This window comes from Taudactylus pleione, unplaced genomic scaffold, assembly GCF_031769625.1.
Source record: "Taudactylus pleione unplaced genomic scaffold, aTauple2 ptg000479l, whole genome shotgun sequence".
Lineage (NCBI taxonomy): Eukaryota > Metazoa > Chordata > Amphibia > Anura > Myobatrachidae > Taudactylus > Taudactylus pleione.
The window spans coordinates 5,842,920-5,868,126 of NW_028284881.1; the positions used below are offsets into that span (position 1 = coordinate 5,842,920).

The 25,207-nt window shown below is 43.9% G+C and overlaps 1 protein-coding gene across 1 annotated transcript in view; it reads right to left on the reverse strand.

The window, feature by feature from the left end:
- The window catches only part of HVCN1 (hydrogen voltage gated channel 1), a 34,594-nt gene extending 11,927 nt beyond the window's left edge, over window positions 1-22,667 (reverse strand). Inside the window, exons 1-2 of the mRNA XM_088449213.1 lie at window positions 22,216-22,667; window positions 1,673-1,922 (exon numbers count right to left, since the gene is read on the reverse strand). Of these exons, the coding sequence (XP_088305339.1) occupies window positions 1,673-1,855 (183 nt within the window). The 5' untranslated portion in view covers window positions 1,856-1,922; window positions 22,216-22,667. The remainder of the gene's footprint in view (window positions 1-1,672; window positions 1,923-22,215) is intronic.
- Window positions 22,668-25,207: the final 2,540 nt, after the last annotated feature.

Here is a 25,207-nt window from a genome sequence, read left to right on the forward strand (position 1 = left end):
TAACCCCGTCCGGTGCCTAACCCTCCTTCTTACCGTCTGGATGCCGGCACCGGGATTCTGACTGGTGTTGGTATTCCAGTGCCGGCATTGTGAGCGTCTGCATCGCGGCTGTCGGGATTTCAACTACGTCCCGTATCAGCAGCTGTGTAACAAAGGCAGGGAACTTCTGTACTAGGCTGGTTTTGGGTTTGTGTTCTGTACATAAGCATGCTAAAATACTATAGAACTCATCATGACTTATGGTGCATACACACGGTCAGATCAGACAACGATAAAGATATCGTCTGATTGCCCTGCATGTGCTGGATGATAGTTATCGAACATCCAGCACAGCACCAACCCCTAAACGACCTGCGATCAACCATCGCGGGTCCCTATAGTAACCTGGTCGATATTGATCAGGTTGGACTGCATGCACGGGCGATGGTCGTTATCGACCATCCATGCCCGCGCATCGTCCGTCGTTTGGGGGTTGGAAGGGGCTAAAAATATAGAAGCCATAAAACGATCTAACGATATCGTTAGTATTGTCCTACAAAATCTGACCGTGTGTATGCACCAATACTCTATATACAATATAAATGCCATACTTCTATTGTACCAAAGTAAAAAATACTATTTTGGTAGGCAATTTGTAGGTGTAATGTTCAGTCATATTTAAAGGATTTTAAAAACATTTTTAAAAAGCACAACTTCCATACATCAAATGATTTCAGAAGACAACCAAATAATAGGAATGAACTTTACATGAATGTATCAAGTGAGGGATCATTTTCAATCACAGGAAACTGCAGCGGTATTAAACGCCTGTAATTTAGTGTTGATGGCATGTGGAGAAGTAAACCAATATAAATAAATCTAGGAATGGAAAGCTGTTAAACTTGAAATGAAAGCATCTCATGCTGGGTACACACTGGCTGATAAATTGGCCGATAGGCCAGTGGGTACAGACGTCATTCACAGACATAATGCATCGGCTGTGCTGCACATGCCGCGGGACCCGCAGCTGCCGGATAGATGATGGTCGTTCTGTGTGTATGAACAACCATCATCTACAGATATATCTGGCAGGGGTGTACCCACCTTAAGATGACCACTACTAGTCTTTAACACACAATTCATGCATAGACGGATTAAGGTTTATGGGGGCCCCTAACAATAAAATTGTCAATAGGATATGCTGGCAAGGTTATTAAAAAGTATTGCCATGAGTTCACATTATACCACACACAAACCTGATTTTATAGATGCCATAGTGCCCCTCACACTGGTGTTGTAGCTATGTGTGGGGGCACATGGGCGACCACCCCGGCTGTTCTGTTAACCTGGCAGTGATTTTATGGTCACAGTAGCAAAAGTTTTTAAGTGTATACATTTTAGTTCCTGTAGCATATAGTAAATGCCGTACACAAACATCAAAATGTAGAATGTAGTCGTGTAACACACAGAAAAGCTCATTTTGTCATTTTCTGCATTTTTTCCCCCGGTTCATAAAGACTCTCTATAGCTAAATTCTTCAAATACCAAAATACCCCATATAAGAAGTTACTGTCCCAAGGCTGACCTCAAACAGACATAAGAGCATGGAACATTGTGAAAACCAACCAGAACGGTTTCATAGGCTATTGGCAGTAGAGATTCTCTGTATGAACATGAATATAAAAGTACGTACATGAAACTTGTGACAATTGAACAGCCATTTTAGGGCATCCCGGAAGGAGTATGAGGAAGTAAATGGATGGGCAGTCTTCTCGGGTTTAACTTCCTGTTGCTGATTCTCCTCATCTTCATGACTCCATTGTCTATCACCTTGGTTGTCACCAACGGAGGTAAAATGCTTCAGATATGTGGACATGTTGGATGGCGGCTAAATGGTCATCACTCCGTGCATCAGGACTGAAGCAGTGTAAGGGTACGCCTATCTAGAAGATCGAGGCAGAAAAAGAAGAGCATTTAGGACCCATGAAGACCAGTGAGAAGGTGGATAGGGGTCAAAGACATAATTTCAAAGCTGAAATATCACATCCTTTAAACAGTATCACTTATTACAGTTACATATAAGTAGGGTAGTTGCGCTGTACAGGGTTTTATTTTTTCACACATTACTAAACATGGGCTTCCGCATTGCCGAATATTGCACCATTCACTGTTCCTTATTCTGGTTTATATGAACTTAGTAAATATCTCATGGTTTATAATAGATTGCACAAATTGTCTTATATTTAACTTCTTTGTACAGTGATTTTTGTCTTAGCTTTTAAAAATCTTCATAGCAATGTTATTTTTTTTTCAAATAAAAATGCTAGAAAATTAAACAGACTGATGAGGTTAGACAGAGTCTGCCCAACGCCCAAGATCTCTACCCTGGTCATGGGATCCAAGAGATTAAGACCCTTTCAGAGGTGAATGCAATCGGAGCCTGTCCGGCGTCTTTGGGCACTGTCTGGCCCTCCATGACCTCTGGACGCAGTGAAAATATAGATATATTGAGTGCCCAATATGCCTGCTCCTCACTGCGCATGCACCGGCGTCCAAGAGCAGCAGGTCAGACCTGCTTGCAATGGACACTGGGAAAAGGAGGCGGAGCCAGCATTGGGCAGACAGCAGGGAAGTATGCAACTTCCCTGCTCTGCTCGGCTTGCGGTACAGCCTACTCCATCCTCAGATGGCGAATCTGTACCGCAGGAGAGGAACGGAAAGCTGAGCTTTCCTTTCCGTTATGAATCGCACTCACCACACAAAAGTATGGTGACGCGATGTTACACGAAGCAGGGGTGCCGCTGGAGAAGGAATACCCTTCTCCACAGTAACCCCCTCTATAAATCGCCGAAAGCAGTGACAAGCCCTGTTTTCAGCTAAACAGGACTTTTATGAATAGACCCCCTAGTATCTACTCCTTTTGGGTATGCAGGACAGAAACACAGGATGTTCAAGTGGGGATATTACAAATATGAGGGCAGATTGGGGTGAATTAACCAGTAATTGAAAGATGTACCATTCTTCATGGATTGTACTAATCATTGCATGTAACAATAAAAGCTAGACAGGCACAGAAAACTGTGTTGTAAGTTCCTTCAAGTTTCTTGATCAATTTACAAGTTCCTGCTTTTAGTAAATGCAATACTAAAGAAACAGCACAGGTTTACAGCGCTCAGATCTGCCAAATATGGATTTTTGATGCTCCTGATATGGGAAGGAAAGTACGCCTGTAGGGTTCTGTGTGAGCATAATAAAAAGGAGGTTTTCCAGGGTCACTTATGCGATACATCCATTCCAGCACCCGCGCTCCAGCACTGATGAGGAAATTACTTTGCAGCTTTTCAGGGAATTTTCACTCTCTGTGTAGCCTTCCTTCATATGGATATCTTCTAGTGGGAAACTATAGTCTGTTCAATTTATAGGAGTGATATACATTAAATTTCAGGCACTTTAATAATGTCAACCACCAGGGCTGCAACTATGGGAGGGGGTGGGGCTAGAGGTGCACGTGCGCCGGATTTGAGGGGGTGTCGAAAGGGCTGACTCAGTCCCCGCAGTGGCTTGGGGGCTGCAGATTCCGTGCGGACTAGCCGTCCGCATGGAATCTGCTGAAAACGGCCCTCCAAAAATGGCCGCCGCCTAGGATGAGACAGATGCTAGAGGTCCTACTGGATCTCTAGTGTCTGTTAGGCCAGCACATAGCGTTCCCGGAAGTGCCAGGAACGCTGGCGCTGCCGGGAAAAGATGCAGAAAGCTGCATCTTTTCCTGTGAAACCCCTAGAAACTAGCATGAAACCCAGAGCATGTGACCCCTGGCAACAAGCATGAAACACCTGACAATGAGCATGAAACCAAGAGCATGAGACCCCTGGCAACAAGCAGGTCATTTCAAAGCCATACTGTGGGGCATAAAATGGTGTCAGGGGCAAATATGTAAGTGCCACTTCGGTAATAGGCATCACAGTGTGTGGCATAATGTGTAATGGGCATTATGGTGTGTGGAATAATGTAAGTCACTATACCAGGGATGTCTGACTAGTGCACTGCCTTATGGACGAGCAAGGACAAAATCCAGGTACGGGAAGGGAGGGGGCGCAAAATTACTGCCAAGCCCAGAGATATCCTAGTTTCGGCCCTGCAGCCACACAGAATATGATCCTGCAGCTCAGCACTTGGGCAGAGTCTACTTTGGCCACACGCATCATTGAACAAAAGTGAATGAGATACAGATGTTTGATACTTGTGCCCAGCAGCCATGTGTGTTTGTGCTTTTATTTATTACAGTCAGTGGCTGAGGGGTTTTATAGAGGATGGGGCCTGCTACAATCAATGAGGGGGAAGGGGAGTTGGCAACACTGATGTATAATGGTGCATATATATTAGGGGGCTAGTGTGATGGAGCTGGAGTCAGAGGGGGTTGCAGGCTGGAGTGACATGGAACTGAAGGTTGGAAAAACAAACGGGACAGGAGACCGGAAAGATGGAGCAGGAGCAGGGTCGGAGCACCCTGTGCCGGCCCCCTCCAGTGCGCCCTATCTTCGCGTGAAAATTACCATAGGCCACACCCCCTATGTGATATTAGGAGGCATGTCCGCCTCCAAATAATGTCAGGCTGGGGGGAGCCTCACTGGCTGAGCTTCCCCCAGCCCTCTCCAGTCACTGAATGGATGCCACGTTCAGCATCCATTCAGAATCTCCAGGGTCCGGCACCGCCACAGCAGTAGGGGATCCCCAACCTCCCGATTTGACCACCCGTGGGCCACTTCAGCCCATGGGTGGAACAACGGGACAGTACTGTCCCGCTGAAATCGGGATGTTGGGGAAGGGTGCGCCCTCTATGGGCTCAGGTCGAACACCCCTAGACCCGGCCCTGCGCAGGAGTCTGTAGGGGACAGGAGGCATAAGTCTGGTTGAACCTTTGTTGTATGATGGGGACACTGGTTATATTCCTACACAAACAGGCATCTTCCAGACCATGTGATATCCTGGCTACACCTCTGTATGTGGCCAGCATAAACTCCTCCTTTCACCAAGGCCTGCTGAACGTATTGAGTTGTACTCTCTGGGCTTTGCTCGTTAGCCTTAAATCAATTATTTTGACCTGTCAATTCCCCTAACCAGAAGCCCAGGGACTGTCGGAACATTTGGTTCTGCAGCACAGAAATCAACAAATTTATTTACTTTTACCTTAAAATTTTTGAGAGTGGGAGGTTCAGTCAGAGGCCACAATGTCTCAATTCCAGATTGGTTCTCCAGCTGAAATCCACCCTTTGCAGTGTCACTTTAATTAATGTAGCTCTACAGAACTATAACATTTTGCATTAACAGGGGCTAAACAGTCCTTGATAACTGATTGGAATTTTCTATAATTACTTCTTATCCCTAGCATTCTTCAACAAGTGATGTGTAATCCAATTGGTTTTCTTTATTCCTTTCTGTAGAGATCATTTATAAAGCAGAAAACATTTGAGGTACAGACCAAAATCTTCTTTGGTAGTGCTGTTCAACCTAGACTGTGCATATGTGCCTAGTTTTCTGCAAAGTATAATAGGCTTGTGAAGCAAGATGGCATTTTGCCCCTTGCCAAGCACAGGGTAAATGCAGCAGTGCACATAGGGGTATATGAACTAAGCCTTCGGGCCGTATTCAATTAGCCGCGATAATTTCGCCGCCGTCTGCGTAATGCGCTTTTCGCCTACATGGCGTGTTTTGGATGCGGAAACTTAGCAGGCGTGCCCCCGCTATTCGCCCTATTCAATTCCAAAGGACGCGAAAACGGGACCCGGCGAAACGCAAACAGGCGAAAAGTGCTATCAGTTTTGGGGAAATCAGCCTGACACCCCCCAAAAGATCAATGTAGTTGCCCCCGAATAACCCTACTGAAGTTATTTCGGGTACTTAAATGCTCTCAATAGCTGCTAATTTGCGTCTTTGCACAAGTGGTGAAGAATAGCATTTAGAATTTTTTTGGGGTGAAAAATAAATTAGTCCCAGCAAATTTGGGGTACATGAAAATGGGTGAAATGAGAGATGAAGAAAAAAAAAAAATTATCGCAAAAATAAAGTTTTAAAAACAATGAAAAATGCACCTACAGCAAACACCTGCAAACAAAAAAAACACCTCCCCCATACTTGCAGACCCCCAAAATATTATTTTGCTAGTTTTTAAATTTGTTCCCCAGCTTTGTACTTTCTCGCCCCCTTTTTCAAATAAATTTTTTGGGGTGTTCTCAGGGTCGGATTATAGGGAGGGGGCGGTCGTCCCGGGGCCCTCACACAGAGGGGCCCCCCTCACTGTCCCCGGCCCCAATCCCCAAGATGAGCGGCTTTTTTTTTATCCCTTTATCGGAGCTGCCTGCCGCAAGCCGTGATTAAGTCCCGCATTTGGCTCCGCCCCTTCTGATGCTACTGGCCAATATGCCTTTCCCTGCTTCGGAAGTAAGCAATGTATATATGTACCGCCTATGCCTACGCGCGCGCACACACACACACACACACACACACACACACACACACCTTAATCCTGGGTGTTCTTCACTTTTTTTTAAGTTTTTTTTTTTTTTTACGCAGTTAAGCTTTGGGGACCTGTCCCAAGGGTGCAGGGTGGCTTCCCCACCTTTGCACCCCAAAACCGCAATTCTGCCCTTTTTTCTGCCTGCTATTCATAGACGAAACTTGTCCACCTATTACATTGTATTGACTTTCCACGTAGACAAAAAGTCTTTGTAATTGAATAGGGGGATAAGATTTTGCCTGGCGAAATTACGACACCGGCGAAACTTTTGCAAAAGGCTTTTCGCGTCTAACTGAATATGGCCCTTGGAGAGGGAGAGAGAAAAAAAATACCAGTAAGCTCCTAACTGTCATTTTTCAAACACAGCCTGTAAAGTGACAGGTGCTAATTGTACCTTGGCCTGATTCAGATGTGGCCAGTATTGCACAGATACCAGGAAGCGGCTGTGCAATACCCTCCAACTACAATACAAATGCAGAAGGCGGTATCTGTAGATAATAGACACATCCTGCAGGCATCTGCGATCTGAGTGCAGCTTCCTTACAAGTCGCTGCCCCAGGCCAGTCTGTGCAAGCCGAAGCTTACTCAGCCTGGACCTCTGCCAGGTCCAGAAAATCTGCGTCCACCTCATCTACCCCATAGGTTTTCTGGGCACTGAAGAAAGTTTTTTGTGCAAGCTGTACATTTAATAGGATACATTGGGTCAAATATATATATATTAAAAAAAAATAAAAAAGGCCATGCTGAGGTCGCCACACTCTTAATGTAGGTTATAAATGGGCAGGGGCGTATCTATAATGGGTGCAGGGTGTGCGGAGAACACGGGCCCCTGGGTCCAGGGAGGCCCCGCACCGCACCGCACACCCTGCACCCATAATATTACTTACCTCTCCGGAGTCCCACGCCGGCGCACGGGTCCGGCGCTGTAAAACGACTGGAAAATGGCTGCAGCTGCCACTTTCCCATTGTTTGCGCATGCGCTGTACAGGGAAAATGGCTGCCGCGGCCATGAACATGACCTGCACATATGCAGTACAGATCCAGTGATATGCGCAGGTCTCCAACATTGGGGGGAATTCAATTCAACGCAATCTTGAATAGTCGCGGGAGGGAGCTCCCACAGCTATTCAATACACCGCACTGGGGATGCGAGGAGAAATCCGACCAAAGTGCCGGGCGTGCAGCAGTTTTTCTGCTTAGCGCAGCGCTAACAGCCGCATGCCCGGCACTTTGGTCAGAGAGTGCTGGTTAACGCGCCTTAACACCCTTGTTAAGGCGCGATAACCAGCAATTCTCCGACCAAACAGCGCACTGAATTGAATAGCTCCGGGAGCTTGCTCCCGGCACTATTCCATTTGCGTTGAATTGAAATGCCCCCTTTGGGAGTAGTACAGAAACCATTGGGCTTGCTAACTACTCTGAATTAGGTCATATGTCAGCAGTACTAAAGAGGAGTAATCTTTGCAATAGGGCGTATGAAAAATATATCCAGAGTAATAAGCGATGCAAAAAAGCCATTTTGAAATAATGACAGGTGTATAATAACTATAATGCAATCTAAGAGCATGAGTCACTTTGGCCTAGGAATGGAATTCTGCAATAAAGGTTAGTGTTTATATATATATCCTATCTACAATTACAGCAAACCGCAGGTCAAACATCTGAGGTTAAAAGGTGTCAGATTGAGGTAACACCAATTAAAGGTGTATACAGTTAAACAAAACCATTTTCAATGCTTCCATAAATACTGTTTTGTCAACATAATAAAAACAGTCTGTGTGCAAAATATATTTTATCAATCTGTAATAACACAGCCAGGAAACAGTTCTAGGACTAAAATTGGTATGGGCTTCTTAGAATATATGTAACAGGTCAAAGTGTATTTCCAATTTCACATTAAGTTCCAAACTCCTTCTTCACAATCATCTCCAACCATTGGATAAATAGCAAATTGTTGTTACATTTATAGGTAACAAAAAGGAAAAAAAAAAAAAAAGGAAATTTTTTTATTCATAAATTAAATATATTAAGCATAGTTTACAAATCTATTATCTTTGAATGCCATCTGTCTTGGCAGCAGTGTCACAACACTAAAATTCTTTGAGAACCACTGAACATCACCACCTCATTCACTTTAGAAACAACTACTGTGCAATGGGCCGGATTAAGAGTTGTATGCAATGCCGATGTTTCCACAAATGAGCGAATATCGGTAAACTGTACCTGCATCGTACGGCGCGTGCGCTAATACCCATCTGCGATCCAGCATGCATGGCTTACCTCCATGCAGCGCGATAGACAGGAAGGCACCGTTTGGAGGAGGTAATGGGCAGCGAAGGAAAAAACGCAAGTGTGTAGCGACTGTTATATGTACGTGTCAATGGCAGCATCCGCGATCCCATATGCCAATTGCGTGACTCTGGCAACTCAGTTCAGGTGGAAATGCTACGTGGCCTTAGAGTTACTGGGGCGGCCGATTATTGCAGATTACCGCGCTTGCACTGCGAATGTTTACGCAGTTGCTGTATTTTGCAATGGCTCCGGTGAGCATCTGTTCACCTGCAAAATCGCAGCTGCAATCAACATAGCATACAACTCTGAATCAGGCCCAGTGTTTTCAGCATGTAAATAAGAGCACTGGAATTGTATGAAATAAACCAAAATGAGAATGCTGCTGCAAGCACGCTCACAATTTACAAACAATAAAAAAAAAAAAAAATTGTTAAAGAACGCAGGATATTTTACAGGGGAATATTTTACAGGGGAAGCATGTTTATGTACATTTATTAAAGAAAACACAAGTAAATACTCTGCATATAACTGTACTTAGTAACAAACTTAAAAAAAATACTGTGAAATATTGTGTGTGTATATAGAAAACACACACACAACCACACGTGTGACTTGCGATTAAGATTTCTTGTTCTAGAATTTATTCTTAGGATTTTTTCAGTATAATTTGTCTGTATGCCATTTGATCCATTGCTTTTGAAACTAGGCGGACATCCACTAGGCGATATTAATGAGCGATTGCACGATTACGACATCGTAATCGTGCAATCGCTCATTAATTATGCACAACAATGTCGGAAACAACCAGCGATGCGCGTTTCCGCTGGTCACTTCTGATATCAATCATTGGTCGAACATGCCGGTCATTCTGCAGAGAACGACAGATTGACCATGTTCGGGGATGAAGGAGGGTGCCTACATTGACCGACTGATCGTGTAGGCACTGCAGGGGATGGGGGAGCGACGGTACAATTACAAGTGTTGTAATCGTACTGTCGTTACCCCATCACCTAGTAGATGTGCGCCTTAATTCTTCATAAGGGTGCTCTTCCTTTATTTATTTCTATTGAGTCTCCTAATTACAACAGCAGTTACCCATTTGGGAAGAGAAGCTAATAATTCAACATGTGTACGAGTTACAGAGAACAAAAAAAAAAAACACTAAAATCTAGCTCCTAGGGGTTTATTCAATTAGCCACGAGGTTTACCCCACGACTAATTGCTGGGCAAAATCCCTGCAGCGTGGTAAAGTCAGGATTCAGTTGGCGAAAACCCACCGATTCCAAGTAAACTGCAGAATCAATTTTTTTTCCTGCGCGTGGACCTTATTTTTTTACACGCAGACTTTAGTCCGACAGCGGGCGCTGACGTGCGGGGTAATTCCCACTAATTGAATACCTCAGACGCGGCCATTAGCTCCGCGGCTAATTGGATACCCCCCTAATGTCTCCTGTATATTCTTTACTGTCCAGACCCACCAAAGCAAAGCCAAACATCTGGCACATTTTAAAACACAGCAAAACAATCAGCAACTGAAAGTTAACCGCTATTATCAACAGCGTATTGTCTATACAGGTTGAGTCTCCGATATCCAAAATGCTTGGGACCAGGGGTATTTTGGATAACAGAATATTCCGTATTTTGGAATAATTGCATACCATAATGAAATATCTTGGTAATGGGACCCAAATATACACACAGAATGCATTTATGTTTTATATACACATTATACAGACAACCTGAAGGTAATTTTATACAATATTTTCAATAATTTGTGCCTTAGACAAAGTTTGTGTACTTTGAACCATCAAAAATGAAAGGTTTTATTAGCTCAGTCATGCCAAAATTATTCCGTATTTCGGAATATTTGGATATGGGAGACTCAACCTGCATATGGAGCATATAAGAAATATATTACACAACATGCCAAGAGTTTCTTGAGCACTTGGATTCCATGGGCTCCACACTTTGAGGCAACATATTCTCTTCCAACCAACTGAAAAAGTCAAATAATGAGTTACCCAGACGGAGCAACTCCTCCTCCTCAACATTAACTCCCAATCACCACTTTTCTACTACCAATCTCAGCTCTCACCCTATAACAGAGGTTCCCAAACTCCACCATCACAGTCCAGGTTTTAAAGATATGCATGCTGAAGTCAAGATGGTTAAGTCAAATTGACTGAGGACCTAATTAAATCACCTGTGCTCAAGCATGGATATCCTTAAAATGTGGAATGTAATTGTGGAGTTTGGGAACATCTGCCCTATGCTGTGCTCAACTAACTCTTCTAGGAGCAGGAGAGGGGGCTGATCCTTTTTTGTCCTTTCTCACCACCACAGCTACTGTAAATTAGACATAGTACAGCACAACAATATGACAATATGCGTTCAATAAATAGAATTCTGCACCAATTACAAATAAAATTATAATTATGTGATATACGAGGATAGATAATTGTAGGCTTACCATACCATCTCATTAAACCAGGACACTCATTATTTATACAGGTTCTGTGACTGGCTGACTTCAAGCGTGCATGTCACCTGGTTTTAATCAGCCACAGAATCTGTGTCATTTACGTGTGCTGGTTTAAAGGGATAGTATTGTTAGTCTAGATAATTGTCATTTTCAATTGTTGTCCTCCACCACCACTGAAAAAAATCTAATTCTAAAATGTATTCACTTTAAAGAAAAAAAATAATATGAAATAAAATCAGTATCTGTACAATGTGAGACTCTCCTTTCACCACAATAAAAAACAAAACAAGATTTTTAGTACTTATCAGTTAAATCTCTTTCTCTGACTTAATCTGGGAGCCACTTCATGACCATGGGGTTAGGGCAGAATGGAGGAGTCTGCACTTAATAAGTAACATTTTAGTGGTATAAGCTCCTCCCCTCCTTAGTTTGAACTTTAAAGAGCCCAAAGGTTAGGTTAAAGAAAAACCTATAACCATTGAACTCATATATTCAATGAGGGAGGGATTGAAGTGTCCCCCAGATGAAGTCAGAGAAAGAGATTTAAGTGGTAAGTACCAAAAATCTTATTTTCTCTTCTTTCATCTGGAGACACTCCATGACCATGGGGGGGGGGGGGGGGGGGGGATGTGTTCAGACCTATCTGAACTTAATACTTTACATCCAAAGTCATATTCACTGGGCGCAGAGTAATAAAAACTGTAAAACTTGGTGAATGTATGGACCGATGACCATGTAGCTGCTTTACATAGCTGCTTCGCAGATGCCCCGTTCCGCTCTGCCCATGAAGTTCCTGTAGGAGTTTGGCATCCCGGCGGCCTGGATTCCAACGCTCAAATTACTGACACCGGTCAAAACCCCAGTTCCGGCATCCAGAAGGAATGTAGCGGGCGGGGGAGGTTAGGTTCAGGCACCAGGGAGGGAGGGTTAGGGTAGGGACACCGACCACCAAGTGTCGACCACTAAGTGTCAATATGTCAACCCTGTCGGGATCCAGGCATCGGGATTCTGACCGCCCGGATCCCGTCTGTCAGTATTACATGCTGATTCCAAAGTACCTACAGAAGTATGGAATGAACTGAAATCTTGACTGGAAATGGTCCGTCAGTCCCAGTACATGCCTGCTTAACAGTGGACGTAATCCATCTAGCTATCACCTGCTTAGATGCTGGCTAACCTCTTTTCTGAGCATCATGAAGAATGAATAGAAGTTCTGTCTTTCTAATACTTGCAGTTCTGTCCAGGTAAATTCTCAATACTTTGACCACATCTAACAATTTTTCCTTGCTAATTGTCTTGTCTTTTTCAGAAAAGGCGGGAATCACTATTACTGGTTTCAATGGAAACCAAACACTATTTTAGGTTGAAAAGAGGGATGTGTAGGAAACACTGCCCTATCCTAATGTATTACTAAATATGGAGATTTACAGGATAAAGATCTTTATTCTGACACCCTTCTGGCTCATGTACTGGCTAGGAGAAAAAAAAAATATTTTTTTACAGTTATCCATTTGAGATTTACCTCTTCGGAATCGGTATGACATACCCCCTAGCCTAACCCTCCCGGGGGAGTGCCTAACCCCAAGTCCCCTCGGGAGCCCTTAAACAAAACCCTCCCCACCCCCTTTCGCTGTCCGCTCTTGATGCCCAGCTTACCTTCATTCGGTATCCCGGGATTTCGGTGGGTGGATATTGATAGGCGTCGGAAATTCGATGCCTATCAGTAGTCCCATGCCGGGATTTCACAGTCGGTAAACCAGCGGTTGGCATTTCGACCGCCAGCTTCCTGACCACATACCACCTCTTCTACAGGATCAAAAGGAGGAGGCTGAATAGCTATCAATACAATATTTAAATCCAAAGGATAAAATAGGATGCCTATATCGTGGCTGTATGTGTAAAACACCCTGCAGAAACATCTTAATCTCTGATATGACAGCCAACCTTCTTTGAAAGTAAACATAAAAGAGCTGATACTTGCACCTTCAGGGATCCTAGCCTGAGACCTAAAGAGAAACCATCCTGTAAGAAAGAAAGGATTCTAGGTAAATGCAAAGGGGAATGTGACAGTTTCCACTTTTTTCATAAATAAATATACCTTTTCCAGACTCTATGATCATTATCTGCAGAAACCTTTTTCCTGGCTTCAATCATAGTTTGGATTACTGAATCTGAAAATCCTTTTGACTTTAAAATCTTGGCTTCAAGAGCCATGCCATTACATTTAGTTTGTGAATTTCCCGATATAGAATCAGACCTTGTGACCGCAGATCCTGACATAGAGGGAGCTTGACTCCTGGCTCTACGGCCATTTTCACTATGTCTGAGTACTACACTCTTCTTGGCCAGTATGGCGCTAGTAATATTATTGGAATTCCTTCCTTTTTTTTTTTTTTTTTTAGGACCAGTTGTAGCATTGGAAATGGTGGAAATATGACTGCGAGTCACAGTTCCTGAAGTACTATCATTGCAACTATCAGAAACGCTGAAGGATCCCTGATTCTGTAACAAAACCTGACTGTCTTTTGGTTGAATAGAGGCAATCAAATCACCTCTGGTTGTTCCAATTTTTCTACCAGATTCTGGCAAACTTCCGGGTGTAGAGATCATTCTCCTGGGAGGATTGTTTGGCGACTCAAAAATCTACCTCCCAATTCTCTAACCCCAGAAAAAAAGACCGCGGATATAATGGTGATTTCCCATGTTTGCCCCACCCCAACCCCTAGAGACTGGTATCTGTGTTGATCACTATGCAGTCCAGCAAAAAGAAGCTTCTGCCGTTGTTAAAGTTTTCCACATTGGTCCACCATCTGAGATACTGTTTGTCTCTAGTGACAGGGTAATGAACTGTTTTGATAGGTGATGGTTGGAACCTAACCAACCCCTAAAGATGTTTAATTGGAACATTCTGGAATGGAACCTTGCATACTGGATAGTTTCGAATGAAAAGACCATCTTCCTAACACTTCATGCCACAAAGAACTGAAGGACTTCTGAGTCCTAAAATCCTTTTGGCTAGCTTCTGAATGTTGCTGATCTTTTCCTCCATCAGAAACACTCTAACCAATTCTGGGTTAAATTTTAGACCAAGAATTCCATTTAACTGGGAATCAACCTGGATTTCTTCCAATAGATAACATGCTACTGTAACACTTCCAGTGCTCTAGGAGATCTGACTGAAGTGCCTCTTCTGACTTTGAACAGTAAATAGTCTAAATAAGGAATAATTTTTATTCTTTTCTTTCATAAAACACCTGACATAACGGTCATGATATTTCTGAATACTCGTGGGGCTGTTGCTAGTCAAAAGGGCAGTGCCCTTACCTGGAAATGCTGTTCTCTGAATGTAAATCTTAACAGACTCTGATGGCTCTCCCAAATGGGTATATGGAGATAGAGTCTATAAGGTCAGTCATCAATAAGATGGAAGCACAACCTATCTTGAATTTGTCTATATTTTTTACATTAAATTTAACTCCTTAAGTTTAAGATTGGTATGTGATGGTCATCTGGTTTCTAAACCACAAAAAAAAGGATTGGAATAAAACCCCATCTTTCTTTGGTAATTCGATACAGTGATGATTACTCCTAAATCCAACATATTCTTTTATGCCCGATTTAAGTCTATATACTTCTATGTTTGTCGGCCATCTTGTTGCAAATAATCTTCTCAGAGTTGGACCCGAGATGCTGATAATCTCTTTGTAAAATGTCTGTTACCAACTTGTCTGTGGAAGACATCCTCCACTGATCTTTGAATGACAGTAACTTATCTTACAGTGCAAATTATCTGGCCCAGGCTGGCTCTTCCACTTAGCTAGCCAAAGTTTGACACCTGATTCGGTATTTTAAACCCAAGCAGTACATTGAACATGTATGTTCCCAGGAAAAATTATGAGTACTGGACTTCCATCCTCCAGACTTAACTTTAGCAGTATTCCCGTTATCAAACATAGAGTTCCCCAGGGTAATACACACCAACAGTATACCCAATGATGTACCACACAGCATATGTACAAAACCCAATTTTCAATAAATAGGAGTAAAGAAACACAATTTAAAATTCAAAAGAGAATCAGTTTTTTGTGACGTGCATTCTGTCTAAAAACAATTTTTATTGGATATGCATTAAAAAAACAAGTATCCTCTTGTCCATATATAGTGACAAGAGTACTGAAGTCCTAGTCTATATATTGTATTGAATAAAATGAGAACCATTTGGCCTTAAATAAGGTTACTTAAGCAAAATATATTATAAAAAATAGAGATATAAAGTGATAAAGAAAACAAAATTATGTGAATAAAGAGATATTAAAAACTCAACTGTGTGCTGTCTTTATTCATAAATATAATTAATGGTGCGTACACACTGGGCGATTAAAGTGGACGACTGAACGATAACGATATCGTTATCGTTCAGTCGTCCACTTTATCGTCCATTTTTAACACAAAAAAGATGAACGATGACGACGACGCGCGTTCCCGCGGGTCGTTCGTCATCCTCGTTCATCGGGCTGACATGCAGGCCAACCTGACGACCTCGTCAGGTTGCTGCATGTCAGGGAATGGGTGAGAGAGCCCGGCGCTGAACGATATCGCTAATGATATTGTTCAGCGGCTGTGCTCAATGTCATGAACGACATTGAGCACAGCCTGCCGGGGACACACTAGACGATATCGCTCAGGGAGCATATCGTCTAGTGTGTATGCACCTTAAGTCTATCCACTGTGTGTCTCCAAAGATAAATCTGTTATTTCGAGATCAATACAATTGTTGCAAGATCATATTGGATACAAATGTTTCAAAAGTTTATCTTCACTCTCTCAGCCAGAAATGTATCCATCATATTCTGGCTGTATTCATTCAGTCCGAACTGGGTATTAATATACTGTGATGTTCACTTATACAATCTTATTGGTTGAATAAAAAAAACAATAAGTGAACATCACATGGTCTCCCGGGACCACACCGGGCTGCCCCCCGCCATCTCTGCCCCCCAGCCCCTGGAGAGACTGCGGTCTCTGCCATAGGCAAGCAGTGGGATACAGTCGCACTCCACACAGGAACATGAGCCATACGTTTTAAACTAGGGAAGCCAGAGGGAGAAGCAAGTAGAGCAGAGATGTAATACCAAGCTAACTCAGTGCTGACCTACTCCTTCAGAACTTAATGAAAAACTGAGGAGGTGTTAGGGGGAAGGAGCTTTTATATTCGCTGAAAAAAAAATTTGCTCATTAAGTGCTCTACATCTCTATTCCGCACTTACCCCATGGTCATGAAGTGTCCCCCAGATGAAGGAAAGTGAAAAGCTATTGCCGCACATCATTACTCAAACTGTAAAGTCTACAAGTTATACTGTTAGTACCATTAACTGTACTTGCGTTTCTATTAACTACAGAGGGCAAGGTGTTTGCAATTTACACAAAAGCGCAAATCACCTAAAGGTGTCCATCCACTAGACGATTTAAATGAGCGATTGAACGATAACGATATTGTTAATAAATCTTTTGAATATCGTTTGCAAAAGTATCTAAAACAACCAGCGATGCGCACGCCCGCTGGTTGTTTAGACATCTATCACCTTGCAAACATCTTGCAAACATGCTGGTCACTGCTCGTTCAGTGCAGGCTCATCACAGACTGACAAACGACTGCACGATTACAATGTCGTAATCGTGCAGTCGTTTTCATGTCTGCTAGTGGATGGGCACCTTAAGATGCAACAAATGGACAAGATGGAGGATACAAGATGGACAAATTCATGTTCTAAACATCTTGTTAATTTCAGGTACAATATGAAAACACACCTACACATTAATGGCTAGTTGTGGGATTAATGTGTACAAATATAAATATACATGTAAGGTTGTATGCCAAATAAAAAAAAAAAAAGGAAGAAGAATACAGGTTCACAGAAAAAAAGTCAACTTAATGAAATTAATTTTCTCCAGTAATTGGAGGCTACTATATTGGTCCGGCAGTAAGTACCCTTAGCAAAGTATATAGATACAAAACATTCAACAACTAATTAGGGAAATAGGTTCTTCACAGTGGACACAGCCATCTCATATTAGCTCACTTTCCTCACAGAATTCGGCCACCTGTCTTACTCAAGAGACGTATGAGGTTTCACCACAGTGTGGTCGTCATATTATTACATTAACATTCTTGCTTAAAGCATAATGCAATTAAGGAACTAAAAAAAAAAAAATTCTTACCACATCCATCTAGCACATTTGTTATTCAAGCACATATATTCTCGCCCTGGTCAGGGCCGAAACTAGGATATCTGTCACCCGGTGCAAGGCAGCAATTTTGCACCCCCTTCCCGTACCTGGATTTTGTCCTTGCTCCTCCATAAGGTAGTGCATTACTCAAACATCCCTGTTTCCATGCTCGTTGCCATGGGGTTCCATGCTCGTTGCCAGCGGGGTTTATGCTCGTTGCCAGGGGGGTTTGAAGGGAGAAGATGCAGCTCTCAGCATCCTCTCCCTGCAGCGCCAGCGTTCCCGGCACTTCCGGGAACGCTGTGTGCATTGCGCTCTGCTAACAGACACTAGAGGTCCAGTAGGACCTCTACCATCTGTCTCTTCCTTGGCGGCGGCCATTTTTTGATGCCCGTTTTCAGCAGAGTCCATGCCGACGGCTAGTCCGCATGGAATCTGCTGAAAACGGCCATCCAAAAATGGCCGCCGCCAAGGAAGAGACAGACGCTAGAGGTCCAGTAAGGACCTCTAGCATTAGTCTCCTCTTCGGCGGTGGCCATTTTCAAATGGCAGAGTCTGCATTTTCACCCCCCCGCAATTCCCTCCCGGTGCACGTGCACCTCTAGCCCCCCCCCCTAGTTGCGGCCCTGCCCTGGTCTATTTATTGGAAGTTCCTTGTGGATTTATTTACAAACCAAATGTTTGTATATACAAAATTGTAATAAAACACAATCCTGTCTGTCTAAATAAGATCTTTTTTTAATTTATCTCTTCTGAAAGAACCATGGTAGACTGATGTTCATGATACGATACCCCTATTCTAATGCTGGGTACACACAGAACAATATATGGTTTGTATAGCAGATGAATGATATATCATTCAGTGCATAAGCTCGTGTGTACACACAATATATCTGTGAATTATGTCCTTTACAGATATATCGCATCGGCTGTGCACAGAGAACCGAATGACCTCTATGCTGGCCACAGGAACCAGCGACAATTACATCATAACTGGGTGGGCATATTTAAATGCATGCCAAGTTGTGAGGTCTGGCCAGACAGATCGTGCTGCCAATTGTTAAGTGTATATGCTTACCAGAATCTGTTCCACTGTTATTGGGTCCGCCGGTCAGAGGCGCCGTAGGCAAAATATGTACCCCACATAAATCAACTCGTGTCAGAAATTTCTGCTTCTAAGCAGTTCCAATTATATGACAAGAGAACTCAACTGGCCATCTAAATGGCTGATATGCATGAGAAATGGAAACATCAGATTAAATGCAAAGTTTATAGAAAGGCTTTCTAAGTGGGGTATGGTCCCAAGTAACTCAATTATACACATTTGTAATTGGTAAAACTGACTTGATAGCAGATAGTTTTTATTTATTCCTAATCCAGTTTTTTTCTTCTTAAAAGTACTGCACAAGTCAAACCTCTTACAAATATGCATTATGATAACATATTTGACCTAGCCATGTTCAAACATCACTGCCACAATGTAATATTTTCTTATTCCACAGTACAAAAATCAGCAGTGGGGGGCAGGTGTTGTTCTCTCCCCATATGCAGTGCCAGTCCCCTAAATTCAGGAGGGAGAGAATTTTTGTCCACCAAACAGATAACTTCTAGATCTAATAGATCAAAACTGGTACTTCGTTTAATTTGTAAATAAGGCCTTAAAGGTCTTGGAATATTAAAATAATGACATATGCACAGCTGGACGGAAGTTATTTTGAGAATGTGCTTTATGCTGGGTACACTTGGTGATATATCGTTCATTCAATCAACAAATTATATATTGGAAGTGCATCGACAGATGTATATACCCGATATGTCTGTGAATGACGTTGTTCATAGACAATTCAGACTGGCCATGCAGCACAGCAGAGGCTGATATATCTGAAAGCAGACTCGCCTAACGCCTGGACACTGGCTGCAAGGACCGCCAACACTGACATCACAACTGGGCGGGCAAATTTAAATGCCCACCCTTAGTGATGTCAGGCCAGACATATCAAACGGACGATTGGTAAGTGTGTATACAAATCAGCCACTAGGACGGCAGATCGGTCTTTTGACCGATCCGTCATCTAAAGGGGCACATCCACTAGACGATCTACTCCCTGTCCAAACTCTAAATGATTTTCCCTTGATTTTTTCCCTTGAAATTTTATCTTTCAGTCTGAACGATTTGCAATCGATTTGCAAACGATCTTTAATAGATCAAGTGAAATTGACCTGCATTTTCGGTCGAGTGACGAGACGATGAAACGACCAGCAGGAGCGCGCATCGTTGATCGTTAACAACCAAACACTGCACGATTTATAAACGATTTTTAAATGATTGAACGATAACGACGTCGTTATCGTTCAATTGCCTGCTAAAATCGTGTAGTGGATGCCCCTCTCAAGGGTGCATACACACCTGTACGATATCAGCAAGATTTGGCCAAATTGGGCATATCGTGCAGAGTGTATGCCCGATTTGTGCGCTCACGCGGTCGCATTCGATATCGTGCGATTGGCCGTGCTGCACGGCCAATCACACATTATCGCATGTGAGGCTGTACATATTAAATCAAGGACAGAACAGTGATCATTACGTCTTTCATTAAATCTTAAGTGTGTACCGGCAATCACGAGATTTCCAGGGTGAAGGCAAATCGCCATGAACATCCGCACGATGCCGGTCGTTTAGGTTTGTACCCACCCTAAGTGTATACCCAGCATTAGTCATGTCAATTATAAAGTAAGATAAGGTGTTTTAATGTTAAACTAAATTTTAAAATGTTTACAATATAAAAAAAAAAAAACAACAACTTTGTTGATGACATAATAGTCTTCAAAGTTTAATTAACTATTTTTACATTTCAAAACAACCAAGAGCTTTGTTACTGCAGAACAAAGTTATTTTATGTGGCCATTGTTTAATATATAAAAAGGAAGTTAGGGGATGATGTATCAATCCTTAGAGAAAGATAAAGTGGAAATGTAAGAAGAGGTAATAAAGTGCCAAATGTGCTATAACCAGCGCTATTTGACCCTTACATTGAGCCTTGGAATGTATGAAAGCAGATAACATATATAAAAGTGATTTTTCTCTGTTATCTTCAAACACCTAACGTTTTTGCCATCGACATACTATTTTATGGTGACGAAAAAACTATCACATGGTTATTAAAATAAACAAACTATAATTATTATTGAACATAATGATAAATAAAACTGGCAGATTGTGGCGATCTGTCTGTGTGTGTGGTTATAATCCAACTGAACTAACAGATTAAAGTTACACCTAAACATGTGTGACTAAGATTTAAAATAACAATGCAGCCGCCACCACCAGATTAAAAAAATAATAATAATACTGAAACCTCATGTATCACACAGCAGATCACTGTCACATTTGGAGAAAACAGAAGAAAATCATGTATAGACTTCAGAAGAATGTACATACTGTATGCGATGTATAGATAAGTACTATGCATAGATACTTTTCCCAGGTCAGCATCAGCACCTGGTAGGTGATTAGAACACAGGACCGGATTTACATCCATGAATTATTTCTGCCTTACACATAATAATAATATGTAGTATAACATGCCCCATTGCACTGCTAGACACAGATAGGAACAGTCATATTCTCACCACCTGTACCAAGCTGGGTACACACTCAGACGATATTATGATTTGGCCAAATCGTAACAATTTATCATGCAGTGTGTAAGCATGATATGCGTGCTTTTGCCATCGTGTGGGATTTCGTCAGGTTTTTTTACGTGCAGCGCATCAAACCTGACTATCGCTTGCAGCTCCATGCATGTTAACGAAGGACGGAACATAGGATTGTTCCGTCGTTCATTACATCGTTCTAAAGGCGCATACACACTGGACGATGTGTCCAGTGAGCGACATCGGCAGGCCCGGCAGGGGTGCAGACATCGGTAAGTGCATACACACTGGACGATGCCTGCAACGACCAATCAAGGGGGGGGGGGGGTAGCGGGGCCATGCTGCATTCGGCAGCATGGCGTAGCTAACGATATCCCCAGATTGAGCTGCATGCTCAGGCGACAGTGAATATCGTTAACGACCCGCAGGAGCACGCATCGTCCATCGTTTACTGCATACACAGTGAACGATACGAACTATATCATTATCGTCCAGTGTGTATATGCCTAATGCTGGGCAACACTATACAATTATCTGTCAGATATCTGTCCAATCTGGATGGTTGGAATGAAAACCTGGGAATGTATGGGAGCAAGTGACAGTCGATCATATGGTTTTAAACACTGGAAAACAGACAAAAAACAATTGTTCAAATTGGTTAAATTCGTGTGTTTTAACCAATTTTTCTGAACAACCATTTTTGTCTGTTTTCCAGTGTTTGTGAGCAAATGGACGATTGTTATTTGCTTCCATACATTACCAGGTTTTCATTCCAACCAGCCAGATTGGACAGATAATTGTATATAGTGTATGTCCAGCATTAACATGTACCCAGGATACAATATGTCTGCTGCCATATCAATCCAGTATCGTGCCACATCGTCTCAGTATATACCCAGCTTAAAAATTGTTGCTACCATAGACATAAAGGTGCTGCCAGTTGCTGTAGCGACCACAGCACATGACTACACAGTATACCCTGCACCGTGCCTGCTTCGCTTATTCCGCTGTGTGCACACTGATAGCAACCAGCAGTGCCCTGTAGGCGATGGACAACATCACTCACCTAAACACAAGCCCGATGGTGACAGCCACTTCCACCTTTCACACTCTCTCTACTGCTCCACACTGTCCAGTTTAGCTCCGAAACTTTACATACTCTATAAAGGGAGGTGGATGGATATTCTAAGTTTGCTTCTGACTGTAATGTAGGAGGGAGACGCAGCACACAAAGAAAATAGTTCCCTGTGGTACCTCCCTCCCGATCCTCCTCAGTGTTTGTATTTTTTATATGTCCGATGTCGATGTGAGGAGGCTGTAGCCGCTCTGTATCACTGCACAGGGGGTTCCATTTGTCCGACGATCATCACATCCCAGTCCCACCTGTGGGGCGGCGGAGAGGGGTTTGGAAGCTGGAGGAGGAGAAGCCCCCCTGCTCCGTACATCTGAGGGGCGCCATGGTGTCAGAGTGCTTTTGAATGTTATCTGGCAAATGGTATTATATTACTATGTTGCTGTCATTGTTACGTCACCAGATACGTCTCATGAAGTTGTGGGGATTAGGTGGAAACTGGACCTGACCGGATTCCGGTACAACGGACCGTCCGCCTCCCTGCAGCGACCTCTGCTGCTGAGAAACTGTCTAAGCGCGTCCCCGTCCGGTGTGTGGGTCTGTGACGGGCTGTCACCGGGGAGACAGGGAGGGAGAGATTACATCCTCCCCGTAATAAGCAGCTGCTGCTCCCGGACTAACCCTGCACAGTAGAGCTGTCTGTGCGCCGCTACCACACATGGGGACAGGGAGACTGTACATCCTCCGTCCTTACCCGCTGCTCCGGTTTTCACCTAATGCAGTGGTTCCAAAACTCTCAATTCGAGGCACCCTTAGGGTCTCCATAATTTTTTCAAGGCACCCCTAAGCCAAAATAATTATGGAACGGTCCCGTTTCAAGATGTTGGGCCAAAATAACGTAAATAGTTTAAAAAGAAATAGAAAAAAAAGAGAAAAACTGTGCAATTCTTCCCCTCTCCCATTGCTCCCTCCATCTCTCTCCCATTGCCCCCTCCATCTCTCTCCCATTGCCCCCTCCATCACTCTTCCATTGCCCCCTCCATCTCTCTCCCATTGCCCCCTCCATCTCTCTCCCATTGCCCCCTCCGTCTTATTCCCATTGTCCCCTCTATGTCTCCCCCCTTTTCCCCCTTCATGTCTCTCCATTTGCCACATAGGAAGACACCCAAAGTACTGAAACAAAGGAGAGTCCCTACACCGAACCTTGGGCACCCAATCCCAACTGGCAATGGGTGACAGATGACATTAAGCATAGAGGCCAGACTGAAGGGGTAAAGAGAGTGACAAAGGAATGTGAGAAGGACACTAGGGCAGGATACAGGAAGGGCACCAGATGTCACCCCCCCAAACTGTGGCGCTTCTGTCTCCTCCGATATCCAGACAAAGCCCGGGATGCAAAGCATGATCCAGAGCCTGGTCCACAGATGCTCTCTCCCTCCCCTCAGATGCTGTCTCCATCAGGGCACAACAGGGAAAATCCTCCACTCTGGGGGAATCTATTCCCTCCCAGTGCCATGTTTGTCGCTGGTTGTGGCCAGGGCCGCCATCAGGGGGGGACTGCCGGGACTGGAGTCCCGGGCCTGGACACCTGGCAGATAGGGGGGCCCCGCTCCACCCCCACCCCCTCCTGTCGTGTGTAGCATTTTTTTTTTTCACGGAGAGCTGCTGCTCTCTCTGTCAGATTCAGTTGAGCCGGCGGGCACTTGCACCTGCCGTGGCTCTAACAGCTCGGGAACACGTGCGCTCGTCAGTGTTCGGGGGCCGGAACTCGGCAGAAGAGACAGCACAGCAGCAGGCTGTAATTTTAAAAGTGCTGTGCTTGTGAAAGCGGAGGAGAGGGGGGCTGGCTGGACACTCACAGAGGAGGGGGCTGGCTGGACAAACACACAGAAGAGGGGGCTGGCTGGACACACACACAGAGGAGGGGGCTGGCTGGACACACACAGAGGAGAGGCCTGGACTGGACACATAAGGGGGCTGGTAGACAGATAAGGGGGACTGGCTGGACACATAAGGGGGCTGGTGGACAGATAAAGGACTGTCTGGACACAAGGGGGGCCTGGGCTGGACACACAAGGGGGCTGGTTGAACACATAAGGGGTCCTAGTTGGACAGATAAGGGGGCTGGTTGACAGATAAGGGACTGGCTGGACACAAGGGGGGCCTGGGCTGGACACATAAGGGGGCTGGTTGGCCACATAAAGGGGCCTAGCTGGACGGATAAGGGGGACTGGCTGTACAGATAAGGGGGCTGGTGGACACATACTGGGGCCTGGCTGGACAGATAAGGGGGACTCCCTCCTTAAAACATTCTGTTTTAAATCCTTGTAATTAAATTCCTTCCTAGATTCAATTCGGTATAAGTTCAGGAAGCCGGCGGACGCAATGCCGACCGCCGGCTTCCCGACTGCTTAATCCCGGCGAGGTTTAATGACAGGCGTCTAAATCTAGATGCCTGTCAGTTTACCGACGTTGGGGGAGCGGCGCACGGCATCCCGATCGAAGGGATGCCGAGCGCGGACAGCCGCAGATGGGGGAGGGTTAGGTTTAGGGTTTCCCGGGGGGGACTTAGGGTTAGGCACACCCCACCCAGGAGGTTAGGGTCAGGCTAGGGAAAGGGGGGGTTAGGGTTAGGCATCCCCCTGGGGGACTTAGGTTTAGGCGGCGAGGAAGGGGGGGTTAGGCACAGGGGGGGGGTGTTAGGATTTGAACCGCCGGCCGCTCATACCGAATGCTTTCAATTCATGTGTTTGTATGTATTGTATAGTTTCTTCATTTTATGATCCTTTACATCCTGCTGAGATATGTGCTTTTTCATAACAAATTAAAATCTGTCTTTTTAAAGCAAACATTAAAAGGGTTCTTATGCATATATTTTGCCTTTTGGAATCCACTTGTGCTGACTTAGTTTAAGATTAGTAGCCATAATACCTTTTATTTGAAGTCTAGAGTTTGCCACTAAAGCTGTAGGCTGCAAACTGTTATG